Consider the following 13306-nt stretch of genomic DNA (forward strand, 5'->3'; position numbering starts at 1 on the left):
CCACAAGACTTCTTTCCCTCCTCTTCCTCCAGTGAGCACACCCGTGATGCAAACAAACACAAACAGGTGCTTCCGGGCGGTAATTACTAATCAGCGCGTAGGGAAACAGCGCACTGTCACTGCACAATATGCAGACTAATAAGATTCACTGCGCTCCGAACGGACCGTCCGTCATCATGTGAAGTGTCGACTTCACACTTATTACGTAGGCTAATTCATACACATTCAGGAAATATATATTGGAATTATATTTAAAGGAAAGCCCCTTGAAATATTAGATTGTGAATACTATAGTTTGACTTTGAGAAGACATATTTTTATATAGGCTACATTATAATAAAATAAATGCATATAATTTCTTTCTCAAAATCAAAAATTGGCACGGACCAGACAGCTGTTTGTCCTAACACCTTTGTGCGTGACCCCCTGCTGATTATTATTTACCTACGCTGCCCTCTAGCGGTAGGCTATATAAATAAATAAAATAGCCTTTATTCATCTGTGAGAATAATGTATAACTCTACTGTTACCTGCGGAATTGAATATATCAGTGAAACTACAGTTTATTTACCCTTGCATGATCTATTGCGGTGTGTGTGTGTGTGTGTGTGTGTGTGCGCACCAGGGTAGGGGGGTGGTGGACTGTGCCGCGCGTGTGTACGTGTGTGTGTGTGTGTGTGTGTGTGTGTGTGTGTGTGTGTGTGTGTGTGTGTGCGCGCGCGTGCGTGCGCACCAGGGTAGGGTAGGGGTGGGTTGGTGGACTGTGGGGTGGGGGGCGGAGGAGGAGGAGGAGGAGGAGGAGGGGAGAGACCGGAGTCTGGGATGAGCCGAGGTTGGTGTTGATGATAAACGTGGAGCCAGTCAGTCAAACAAACGCGGCTTGTCCTCAAAGGAGCAGGTGGAGACTGGAGAGTTTTACGGCACTTCCCTCTGGCCTGACTGAGCAGAAGAAGGAATGATGACTCAAGACAAAAACATGAAATTTTAGATATGAGATATCTACTGCAAGAATGGACACTTATGTTGCCAAACATGCGTAAACACCGTGCGCAAAAAGGAGTGATTATTTGGAGATGTGGGGGAGCGCGTGGTGAGTCCTCCGTACAAACAGCGAGCACGGAATCTAAATTCGGGATAACTATTTTTTCAGAGTAAATATATATCGGCCCAATCGATGCTTCTTTTTTAATTTGACAAACCTAGAAAAATAACCGTGTTGTTTAGTGTGGATATCTTTCATTTGTTTATTTTTTAACCTGGGCAAATATTGAGGAACAGAAAGGGGACTGACTGACTGTCTGTCTGGTAGGCTACTCACGAGTCTTCCTCCGCAGATCAGATCTCCACTTCAGTCAAACTGTCAACAGCGTCAGTTAGCTATACTCTCCGCCCACAAGAAAACAGGCAGATCATCATAGATCTATATTAGATCTCACAATAACAGATGCTACTTTTTCACGTTGTCCTGAAATGCCGACTGTCTATACCTGCGAAGATGACACATTTTCCTGGCGCGTCATGGATTCAACATAAGGCTTTGGTGGAAGTGGTGGGCATGATAACGACCTCCGCGCGCTCCGGTGAAGCCGATCACGGTGCTCGTTCTCCGGGTCAAATATGGGATGCGAATTCAACCACCTGTTCTCTCTGAGGACGACTAACGCCTCGTGGCTGCTGTTCCTGTGCAGCTCAAGTAAGTTCTGTTTTACATTTTATAATTCATATTTCAAATTCGTTTGGAAACCACAAATGTGTATAGTCTACCTGTTCTGGCTAAAGGTTTAAACAAAGGGTATTGTTTTAACAAGTGTGGCTGCAATATTGCAAATCATGTTTGATTTATTGAAATATGTATTAACAGTTTGCAGAATTACAGTACATTTCAAGCACAAACTCAATACAAAGACTGTTAACTGTGAGTGAACGACCCAAAGAAGCATTACACTTGTTTACAAGAGGGTCCACCATGTTCAATTCATCAAAACATTTAGAGACGTACAAATAGACACTTCTATATAGTCAAAGAACAGAACAGGATTTCATCATATGTCTTTTGACAAAGCTTGTTCAATTTACTTAATCTCCAAAAGCCTGCTTTTTTTCTTCTCCTATGCATACTGACACTATAACAGCAATTATAATAACAACAGTTATAACTTAGAAGTTCTATGTTAGAAGTCTGTGGCTGCATCAACTGAATCTATGTGTCAATCACAGCCTGATGTCTTCATGACATTTTCCCCCATCACTCAACTCAAGATCTGCCTGCAGCCTGACACCCAGCTGTATAGCCCATATGGGATATACTGTACATAGAATAGTAATACCAATCATCCTGGCGTCAACGTTATCTGCTATTACGCTCACGTATTTATGGAACTGACATGGCACTAATATCGACATCGATTTATAGCAAGCTGTTGTGGATGTTGTGGTCTGTGACGCTTTTAAATAGCGGGACGGTCCAATTTTAACAAGAGCAGCTCTCAGAGCTCTGGCCTGGAAAGTTGCTGACTCTCATTCTTCCAACTGGCCGGCCCGTACGTGGTTCAGTTATACCTCACCGAGCCCGTCCGTTTGGCCAGGGTCCAAGAAGCAAGAGAGCCCCTGTCAGTCAGTCAGTCAGTCAGTCAGTCAGTCAGTCAGTCATCAGTCAGTCAGTCCCTGAATGGAGGAGGTGTCATCTCTTTGCGGGAGGCTTTGATCCACAGTCAGAGCTTTCTTTTTGTCACGCCCCACATCTGTTCCATCCCAGAAGGAAGAAGAGAGACTATAGCAGAGATGAACAGACAGCGTCCTCCTGACTGGAAAGGAGCGTGCGTAATAATTAAAGTCCCTGGAGCGTGTTTCTTTGCCAGAACCTCAACGTGTGTTCAGTGCACTGACTTGACTTGTGCACTGACTTGACGTCAGAGGAAGACATGTCATTGTATGTTTAGGCAAATTGGCTGCGATCCCACATCATGATTATGTTTACAGGCAACAATCTAACACTGTGTGTGTGTGTGTGTGTGTGTGTGTGTGTGTGTGTGTGTGTGTGTGTGTGTGTGTGTGTGTGTGTGTGTGTGTGTGTGTGTGTGTGTGTGTGTGTACAGTATGTGCGCGTGCATGCATGTGTGCGCGCACATGCGTGAGTGAGTGCGTGTGTTGCATTGATTTTGAATAATCAAGACACATTAATTGGGACAAGCTCCCCGGCCAGTGAATTATCGTGGACAAATAAATCACTTAATAGACTTTCAAAGGTTTGTCTTTAAACGGTTTAAACAATCCCATCTTAAGCTCTCACTTTGACAACATTATTGTCCACATCTATGAGCTACTTATCATCAGTGGCATCCTCAGAACTTGGACTCACCTACTGTGTGGGCAACGGTACAGTATATAGAAGCACCTACTGTATGGGCAACGGTACAGTATAGAGAAGCAAACGTGCCTCCTCCCAGATGCAGGTCATGCATTTCAAGCTCTCTCTAACACATTTCGACCTGAGGACGATTCTACGAATGCTTTCTATAAATCCTGACAGTTTTCTGAAAAACCCCATGTTTCTGTGTCAGTGGTTCTCACAGGGTTAAAACCCCATGTTTCTGTGTCAGTGGTTCTCACAGGGTTAAAACCCTATGTTTCTGTGTCAGTGGTTCTCACAGGGTTAAAACCCTATGTTTCTGTGTCAGTGGTTCTCAAACTATTTTCATGTCAAGGACCCCCAAATATACAGTATATAATTGACCCCCATCTGAAAATATATTGTTCCAGGGAACTCTATTCAAAGAATTGCGCCACATTTTCATGATTTCTCAAAAATAGCAGATCTACAATTTTTTCAATAGCTAAAGTATAACATAATGCTTAAAACACCAAAAGGGGTTCCCGCCCAGAATGGGCTAATAATATCATGTCCCTTAACGATAGAACAGCCCATTGGGCTGTCCAATATAAAGAAAATAGCTCTAATGTGTTAATGGTGTGAATCCCATAATTCATTGGAATGGAATTGCAGTATTGATTTCTGGATTTGACTTAAGGTGTGAGACATAGCCTAAGGTTATATGTTTGCATTTCACTCAGTGAATGCCAATTATAGAGGAAGAGACTGGTGGAGGAGATGGTGGCTTTTCTCCTTACCATCCAGCATCACCTGTCCTGTAATATTATAGCAATTAAGTGGATAAAGGATAAAAGGACAAATTAAATCACACCCGATACGTTGTTACTGTCGGTTGGAAACCATTATGTCCTAAAAGCTGTTACTTTTCAGGATTCAAATTTAACACGGTTTGACGTTTCAGTTCTGCTATTTTTGCTACTTTTGTGTGAGACTGTAGCATGACAGGGCATTCATTTAAAGTATGGAGATATGCAACAATATCAATATACAGGTACACTTGCTTCAGGTGAAAGACATCTGTTAATCGTTTATGCCGTCAGTGTCTCTCACAGATTGACAGACACTTCAGCAGCTCCAGAATATAAACTCACTTGTTTTGCTTTTGAAGGGATTAAAGCTCACCTCTCCTTTAGCAGCAGCAATTCAGTGCCAGCAAGTAACGATGTGTGTAATTGAATCTGATTACGTTGATGAGGAGTTGAACGTTAATCCCAGAGGGGAGGGGTTCCTGTCTATTTTGGTCACTCTTGTCCCCAAATTGTGCCTAGAATACACAGCACAGTCAGTCAGTTAGATGAACCTCCCTGTGAAGAGGATAACACTTCATACTGTACATTCCAACGGGTACAGGCTTTAGTTTAGTTTAGACATACTATTAGTCCGACAACCTACGGACATATAAATTAACATAATCTATCAAAAGATAAGTCATTTTATGATAATCTATGGGAAATTCAGGTGTCATCATAGGATAGCAATAACAGCAGTAAGTGTGAAACAAAATCACAAAATAGGTACAGTTATGAGTATACAAAATAGACTTAAAGAGTCTTAACAGTAGACACTGGGGTCTGACTGAGTTAACATGTATGTTCTATCAATATATAAGTGTAAATGTGTAAAGTGTAAAGTGTAAATATCACCAGTAAACATATGCACGAGGATACAGTAGATCACAGGAACAAGTACATCAGAGGGACAGGCCAGCGCATGTCAGATGTTTTGGAGATAAAGGCCAGAGAGGCCAGACTGAGATGGTTTGGACACGTAGAGAGGTTGTAACTGCCAGGCAGGAGGCCTAGAGGGTTAGACCAAAGAGAAGATTTATGGATGTAGTGATTAACAAGAGGACATGAAGTTAGTTGGTGTGAGAGAAGAGAAGAGGAGGCAGAGGACAGGGTGAGATGGAGGCTGATGATTGGCTGTGGCGACAGAGGACAGGGTGAGATGGAGGCAGATGATTGGCTCTGGCGACAGAGGACAGGGTGAGATGGAGGCAGATGATTCGCTGTGGCGAGAGAGGACAGGGTGAGATGGAGGCAGATGATTGGCTGTGGCGAGAGAGAGGACAGGGTGAGATGGAGGCAGATGATTCGCTGTGGCGAGAGAGAGGACAGGGTGAGATGGAGGCAGATGATTGGCTGTGGCGACAGAGAGGACAGGGTGAGATGGAGGCAGATGATTGGCTGTGGCGAGAGAGGACAGGGTGAGATGGAGGCAGATGATTTTTGAGTGAAATCACTGAATATACCTTTAAGTAATAGCTGTAAGCTATACTACTTAACATGCTACTTACTGTCTGCCTGCTCACCTTTGCTGCTCTGCCCATGCTCACATTTCAGTGCTCATGCTGGGAGCTGAGATCAAAGGATTTGCTGAATATGTTGAAAACGAAAATGAAGAAAGGATTTATTAAGATATGCAGTATACTGTATACATACTGTATATGCTCTGGTACCTACAGTATATGTGCAGCGCAGTGCTCACATCACATCAATGCCCTTCAACCCTGTTATCCCTCTCTATCACGTTAGCCTGGCCTGCCATAGTGGATTAGTAACTAGAAGGGTAATGGCCGGCTAGGCAAGAGGAGTGGCGAGATAAGACTTAATGCTACACATCTTTCAAGTTCCAAATGTCTATATTATGCTTGTCTTCCACATGACTCAATTTCTGTTCTGTTCAATATCATTCTAACGTATCCTGGTTAATAACCATCCCTATTGCACACTCTCTTTTCATGCTGCATCATCCAATTCCCTTCAACTAAATTGCCAATGGGCTACTAAAGAAAGGCACGTTGGCTAAAACACAGCCCACATGACCTCAATGTCAAAATACCAGAGGAGGTTTTGTTCAAATATTAATTACTTTTTTTTTTCTTCCCATAACCATGTTATATTAACATGGTGCGGTGCGGTTTTCCTAATTCCATTTAGTTCCAGGAATAGATGTGGATATATGTTAAATTATTTCTTTCAAACCAAAATGCTAATTTATTTCACAGCAGAACGGAAACTCTGATGTCAATGGAATGTGTAAAATATGTGGAATTGTCTTTTTTCTATTTGCATAAGACTGTTTGTGTGTGTGTGTGTGTGTGTGTGTGTGTGTGTGTGTGTGTGTGTGTGTGTGTGTGTGTGTGTGTGTGCGTGCGTGCGTGCGTGTTTCATGTGTTAAAATAAAACACTGACTCTTACAATTTAACTCTTTACTCCCATACAGTCTTCTGTTATGAAAAGACCCACTCTCATGCTGAGGATGATCTGTTCAAGAAGCTGTTTGTGGGCTACAACAAGTGGTCCAGACCCGTGTCCAACATCTCAGATGTGGTCATCATCAAGTTTGGACTGTCCATAGCACAGCTCATTGATGTGGTGAGTGTATATCCATACTGTATATCCATGGCTGAAATCAGAAACCATCTCAGCTGAAGCTGTCTAATGTAGTACTCGAGGGCTCCATTTTTGTCACCGCTAAACCCCTTAAACGTCTTTGCCTTTTTTTTTACTATTTTACAAAACATTTTTGAATCGTTAAAACGGCCAGTCTACAAGCTCACAACGTGTCAATGTAGATTGGCTAGTTGAACTATTCAAAAATGTTTTTCAAAACAGTAAAAAAAAAAAGGCAAAGAAGTTTAGAGATAAGGGGTTTAGTCTCTAAATTAAAACATTTACATTTGGGTTTAAATCTGCAGTACTGAGAGAAACTATCCTCTGGCTTTAAGTTGATTTTAATAGTGGGTGAACATTCTCAAATCCTACATTTACTGTAAAGGTAAAATCAGTAAAGTGGAGTAGAATGGCTTTTATGGTCCAACTGGTGAAAGTAGGTGACTGCTGAGCTTCTCCATTGTAGAATAATCTAGTACAGGACTTTACTTTAATACTGGCCCTCTTCCCACAGTTTGCTACTGTATACTTTTTTCCAGAACTAAACTTTTTGTTTTAAAACCACTGCTGCTCAAAAAAACTGCCCCCGCTGCCAATACCATATCCATAATGGCCTCTTTACATACAGCAGCAGAAAGTACTTGTGAAAACTAGATTATAGACTTTCAGCTCCATCAAAGCAGCAACTTATGCCAGACGGCCTCACATCCATCAAGATATTAAAGTGATATCGCTGATAGTGCTGACAATGTTTGGAGATGCCTTGAACGGGCTCCCAAAACTCCATTATTCTCCTGGACTACACCCAGAGTTCACACCATCTATAACCTGTCTGTCTGCCTGTCTCCCTGTCTGTCTGTGTCTGTGTCTCTGTCTTACTCTCTCTCTCTCTCTCTCTCTTTCAGGATGAAAAGAACCAAATGATGACAACTAATGTGTGGCTTAAACAGGTGAGCAGCAGAAATAGCAAAGAATGTCACCCAGTGTTGCGTTGGAAAGCAGTGGTGCAAACAGAGTGTCTGGCTTCAATTCAGTATGTATTCGGGGTGCATACTTAGTTTAGACTAGTCAATTGGTTACACATGGGTTAAGGTTAGGTTTAGGTGTGCTGCCCCGTGGGAGGTTAGGTTTAGGGTGAGAGTTTGAGATAGGTTCTAGTTGTAGGACTAATGACTGGTCTAACCAATGACTAGTCTAAACCAAAAACTGTCTAAACTAAGTACTGCACCCATGTATTCATGTCAGATTAGGCATGAAGGTATGAACTCAGACAGGTTCATGCTATAGAGGGTATGTGTGTGACATAATCATCAAACCAGGAAGTTATGCAGGAATGCCTACTGAGTGGCAAAAAACTACTTGATAGCCCACACAGAAAACATTGCATTAAACAACGTTAAACAATGTTAAACTAACTTTGCATGTTGCTTTGCCACTCGATGTGCCATTCACTGTGCGCATATACCCTCTATACAACAAATTCAGGTATGAAATGAATTAATTGATAAAGATATTTTTCTGGGACAGTAATTGGCAAAAATCTTTATGATGCCACTTTTACATTCATTAGACAAAATGTTCAAATTCAGTGTCTGTTCTTACGAGATGTATGGCATTACCAACACGTATAATAAAAAGGCAGGTTTTTTTTTAATCTTCTCAGGAATGGAATGATTATAAACTCCGCTGGAAGCCGTCTGACTACGATAACGTGACATCCATCAGAGTGCCGTCAGAGCTCATCTGGGTACCAGATATCGTCCTCTACAACAAGTAAGTGAGAGAGGCAATAATAGAGGTAATGGGGCTTAACCCATTCTGACCTGAGATCAGATTCATACGAGGTTTCCACTGGACACACACACTGGTCTGATTAACCCATTCTGACCTGAGATCAGATTCTAAAAATGTCAGTCGTTCTTCGATTTTTCAAAAATAGCAGACCTACAAGCTCGTAGCGCGCCACTCGGTGGCGCGCTATGAGCTTGTAGATCTGCTATTTTTCAATAGCTAAAGCATAACATGATGCTAACACCAAAATGGGTTAAATCAAAAATAACAATCTTTTGTTTCAAAGGGTTTGTTTGACAATCAAGCCCAAGTTCACAGTATTCGGCCTGTGCACAGAAAAGTTTGCCGAAATATTAAAAGCAAAAGCACGTACAGTACAGAGTACAGAACATGGTTCACACAGCAGGATTTACAGTAAAGCCTCTGAAACTCTTAAAATGATAGATTGAGGTCGAAATGTGTCTTGACTTAACAGATTCTATGACAATAGCACCATCTAGTGGACTCAGGAATCTGCTGCTCTGCAATGTATAGAAGACTCCTATGACATGTTGTGAATACAAATTAAATAAAATCGTGCTATTGGCACTATTCACACTTTCAGAAGGGAAAGCTGCTGTTTAATAACATTTTCCTCCTCTGTACCGAAATGTACTATTTGTAATAATCATATCCCGCCCTCTGGGTTAATTTCAGGAGAGATTAGTGATTCTGAGAAAGTGAGAGGTGTGCTGATGATGTAGTTCCACTTCAAAGCCTGCTGTGTAATCACAATCAGTAAATGAAATTAAAAAGGTGTGCTGTGTGACAGATGATAATGATAAGAACTCATAATTATGTCTTCAGCAGCTGCTATTAGCACAGTTTAACCCGTTTAGACCTGAGAAAAGATTCCACAAATGCCTTCTACTAAATCCCGACAGTTTTCCGATCATAAACCCCTATGTTTCTGTGTCAGTCGTTCTCAAACATTTTCATGTCAAGGACCCCCAAAAATATATGTAATTGGCCACCGACCCCCATCTGAAAATATGTTGTTCCAGGGACCCCCCCAGAAGCAAAGTTTGAGTTAAAAATGTTCACTCTGAAAGAATATATATTCAAAGATTTGTGCCAGATCTGCTATTTTTTTTAAATAGCAGATCTACAAGCTCATAGCGCGGTACTCGGTGCCGCGCTACGAGCTTGTAGATCTGCTATTTTTCAATAGCTAAAGTACAACATAAATTATGCTTAAAACACACAAAAAAGGGTTCCCGTTCAGAATGGGTTAAGGGATGAATCACTTTGCTTCATGTGGAGAGAAATAAAAAACTAAATTATGTCGTAGAGATGATTGATTGATTGATTACAGCAGCAGGTTATTCCTGTAGAAACCATAACTCCTCATCCCTGCAGGATTCTTTCCTCCAGGTTTTCACACACGGATGTGAAAACATCCAATGATGACTGAATGAAATCAATATGTTGAACGATGATTTGTGTGACATAACACAATATTACTATTGATTATATCATTCATTGCTTATCCACAGTAGGCCTACAGTTCAATGTTCCATAATGTAATGTTGTTATTTTTTCCCACAGTGCTGATGGTGAATTTGCCGTCACTCACATGACCAAAGCGCACCTCTTCCACACGGGGAACATCCGCTGGGTTCCGCCCGCCATCTACAAGAGCTCCTGCTCCATCGACGTCACCTTCTTCCCCTTCGACCAGCAGAACTGCAAGATGAAGTTCGGCTCCTGGACGTACGACAAGGCCAAGATCGACCTGGAGCCGGTGGAGACCACGGTGGACCTCAACAACTACTGGGAGAGCGGCGAGTGGGCCATCATCAACGCCATCGGCACGTACAACACCAAGAAGTACGACTGCTGCCACGAGATCTACCCGGACATCACCTACTTCTTCATCATCCGCAGGCTGCCCCTGTTCTACACCATCAACCTCATCATCCCCTGCCTCCTCATCTCCTGCCTGACCGTCCTGGTCTTCTACCTGCCGTCGGACTGCGGCGAGAAGATCACGCTGTGCATCTCCGTGCTGCTGTCGCTGACCGTGTTCCTGCTCCTCATCACCGAGATCATCCCCTCCACGTCGCTGGTCATCCCGCTCATCGGCGAGTACCTCCTGTTCACCATGATCTTCGTCACGCTCTCCATCGTCATCACGGTGTTCGTGCTCAACGTGCACCACCGCTCGCCGGGCACGCACAAGATGCCCCGCTGGGTCCACGCCGTGTTCCTGGGCTTCATCCCGCGCTGGCTGTTCATGCAGCGGCCGGCGCCCGACGGGCGCCACCGCAGGCTCCTCCTCCTCCAGCAGGAGGCGGCGGTGGGCCGGCGGCAGGACCACCGCGCCGCCGCCGCGGTGATGTACCGCCACAGCGGGAACTGCCTCAGCACCTCGGCCAACTGGCTACGGGACGACGGCAAGGCGGGGGGCAAGCCGGGCCAGCAGGTCCCCTGCTACGAGGACCTGGAGCTGGGCACGCTGACGTCCTATTTCTCCTTCCGTCCGCCGTCGCCCAGGCCCCCTGGTTCCACTCCCCCTCCCCCCCCTCCGCCACAGCAGCAGCAGAAGCAGAACGTCCAAACCCTCCAGAGTCGCCAGGAGCTGCTGGCCGGAGGGCCCAACAGACAGCTGGTAGGAAGCAGGGCGAACAGCAGTCCACTGCTGGCCGGAGGGCCCAACAGACAGCTGGTAGGAAGCAGGGCGAACAGCAGTCCACTGCTGGCCGGAGGGCCCAACAGACAGCTGGTAGGAAGCAGGGCGAACGGCAGTCCACTGCTGACTGGAGGGCCCAACAGACAGCTGGTAGGAAGTCCACGGGCGGCCAAGGTCGACAGCATGGTGTCAGAGTCCTCGTTGCTTCTGTCGCCGAGCGTCATCCGCGCTCTAGAGGGGGTGCAATACATCGCAGACCACCTGAGGGCAGAGGATGCTGATTTTAGTGTAAGTATTAATAATAGTATCTGCTAAATCCTGACAGTTTTCTGAAAACCCTCATGTTTCTATGTCAGTGGTGCTCAAACATTTTCATGTCAAGGACCCCCTAGAATTATCTGTATTTGGCCGCCGACCCCCCCATCTCAAAATGTTGTTCCAGGGACCCAACCAGAAGCAAATATTTGAGTTAAAAACGTTCACTGTGAGTGTGAAAGAATACATATTCAAAGATGTGCACCCATTTTCACGATTTTTCAGACAGCAGATCTACAAGCTCGTAGTGCGGCACAGAGTGCCGTGCTATGAGCTTGTAGATCTGTTTTTTTTTAAACATATAAAACATTAAAAAGAAATAAGGCAACTTTACAGACCTTCAGGCCATGTCTTCAACAAAACACCTGGATGTTGTCCATAATGACCTTTCATGTATCTCTCTCTCTCTCTCTCTCTCTCTCAAAAGGTGAAAGAAGACTGGAAGTACGTTGCCATGGTGATCGACCGCATCTTCCTGTGGATGTTCATCATCGTTTGTGGACTTGGAACTATTGGTCTCTTCCTGCCCCCGTGGCTCGCTGGCATGATCTAAGACTGTAGATCATTAAGAGGAAAACCTTCTCACAAACAAAAAGAGCAACGCTTGGAAATGTTGGTTAATCTTCAATTTGACTACAAACCATTTCAGATTGTACTTGAACTCTACTCTGAGACTGAGAGTCTTCTGGATGGTTGATGGAGACGATTTTATATCGAGTGCGGTGTGTCAGTGTCACCCGATGACAATAGACGATCTACAAGTTCATAACACATTGCAGTGTGACGCATTGTAAGCTTGTAGATTGGCAGTATTCTCAGTATGTTACACACCACATGCAACAAAGAACAGCCCTAACAAGAACAGAGGAACAATGAAAATATGTTCTACGTCAGAAGGAAAATATTTGACGTCAAATGAGAACGTAGAGCCCGTTGTTACAACATCTGGTTGCGCGGCTTGCGCCTCACACGAAATGCTGTCCGGCATGAGACTGACCTTGCTAGCCCTACTAGGTATGTTGAAGATGTCCTTTCTGTTCATCATAAAGATCATCATGGATGGAGAGCTTCTTGCTGTGGAGGAGAATCGCCCCGCAGAAGGATCTCATCACTGCCACTGGTCTGTCCTCCATCTCTTTGTCCAGTTTTATCACAACTTGCACAGAACACTTGAGCGACACTGGAGTGTAAATCCTTAAAGCATGTAGTGTGACTTTGACACACAACACAAGCTCTCAACACCTTGCCCATGTAGGACAGGCCCAGATGTTGAGACCAACACCTTGCCCGTGTAGGACAGGCCCAGATGGAGAGACCTGGTTGCTTTGGTTGGCTCTGCACGCGGTCAAGTACAAGAGGACTAACGAGAGGAATAATTAAGGAGCGTAAATCCCCGACATGCATTCCTGGGAACCTGGAAAACACTGAAAAACACACAGCTGGGCCAGAACTATCGTTGCTGTCGGGATGAAACCTCATTTTTGAGGGTTTTGGGGGGGGCATAAATCAGTGCTATTGAACACCTTTTATGTCTGTGTGTTGTTTCGAAAATATTGAACCAATGGAAAGTAGTAAAAAGTGCTTTGGACAAAACCTCTTAACTCTGTCCTCTTAACACCTTTAAGTAAAATATTACCGCACTGTTTTAAAATAACTGAAACATCTTTATCCATGGCCATGTTGCCATACTGAAGCATTTTAAATTACTGAAACATCTTTATCCATGGCCATGTTGTACTGAAG

The 13306-nt window shown here is 44.0% G+C and overlaps 1 protein-coding gene across 1 annotated transcript; it reads left to right on the forward strand.

Moving 5' to 3' along the window:
- The first annotated feature begins 1558 nt into the window (after nt 1–1558).
- chrna2b (cholinergic receptor, nicotinic, alpha 2b (neuronal)) lies at nt 1559–13283 on the forward strand. The gene is made up of 6 exons (XM_080790253.1): nt 1559–1693; nt 6617–6768; nt 7692–7736; nt 8450–8559; nt 10165–11536; nt 11991–13283. The coding sequence occupies exons 1-6, from the start codon at nt 1618–1620 to the stop codon at nt 12114–12116; spliced, it is 1881 nt and encodes a 626-aa protein (XP_080646379.1). The 5' UTR covers nt 1559–1617; the 3' UTR covers nt 12117–13283.
- Nucleotides 13284–13306: the final 23 nt, after the last annotated feature.

Source organism: Protomyctophum bolini (assembly GCF_963924005.1).
Source record: "Protomyctophum bolini genome assembly, chromosome: 19".
Classification (NCBI taxonomy): domain Eukaryota; kingdom Metazoa; phylum Chordata; class Actinopteri; order Myctophiformes; family Myctophidae; genus Protomyctophum; species Protomyctophum bolini.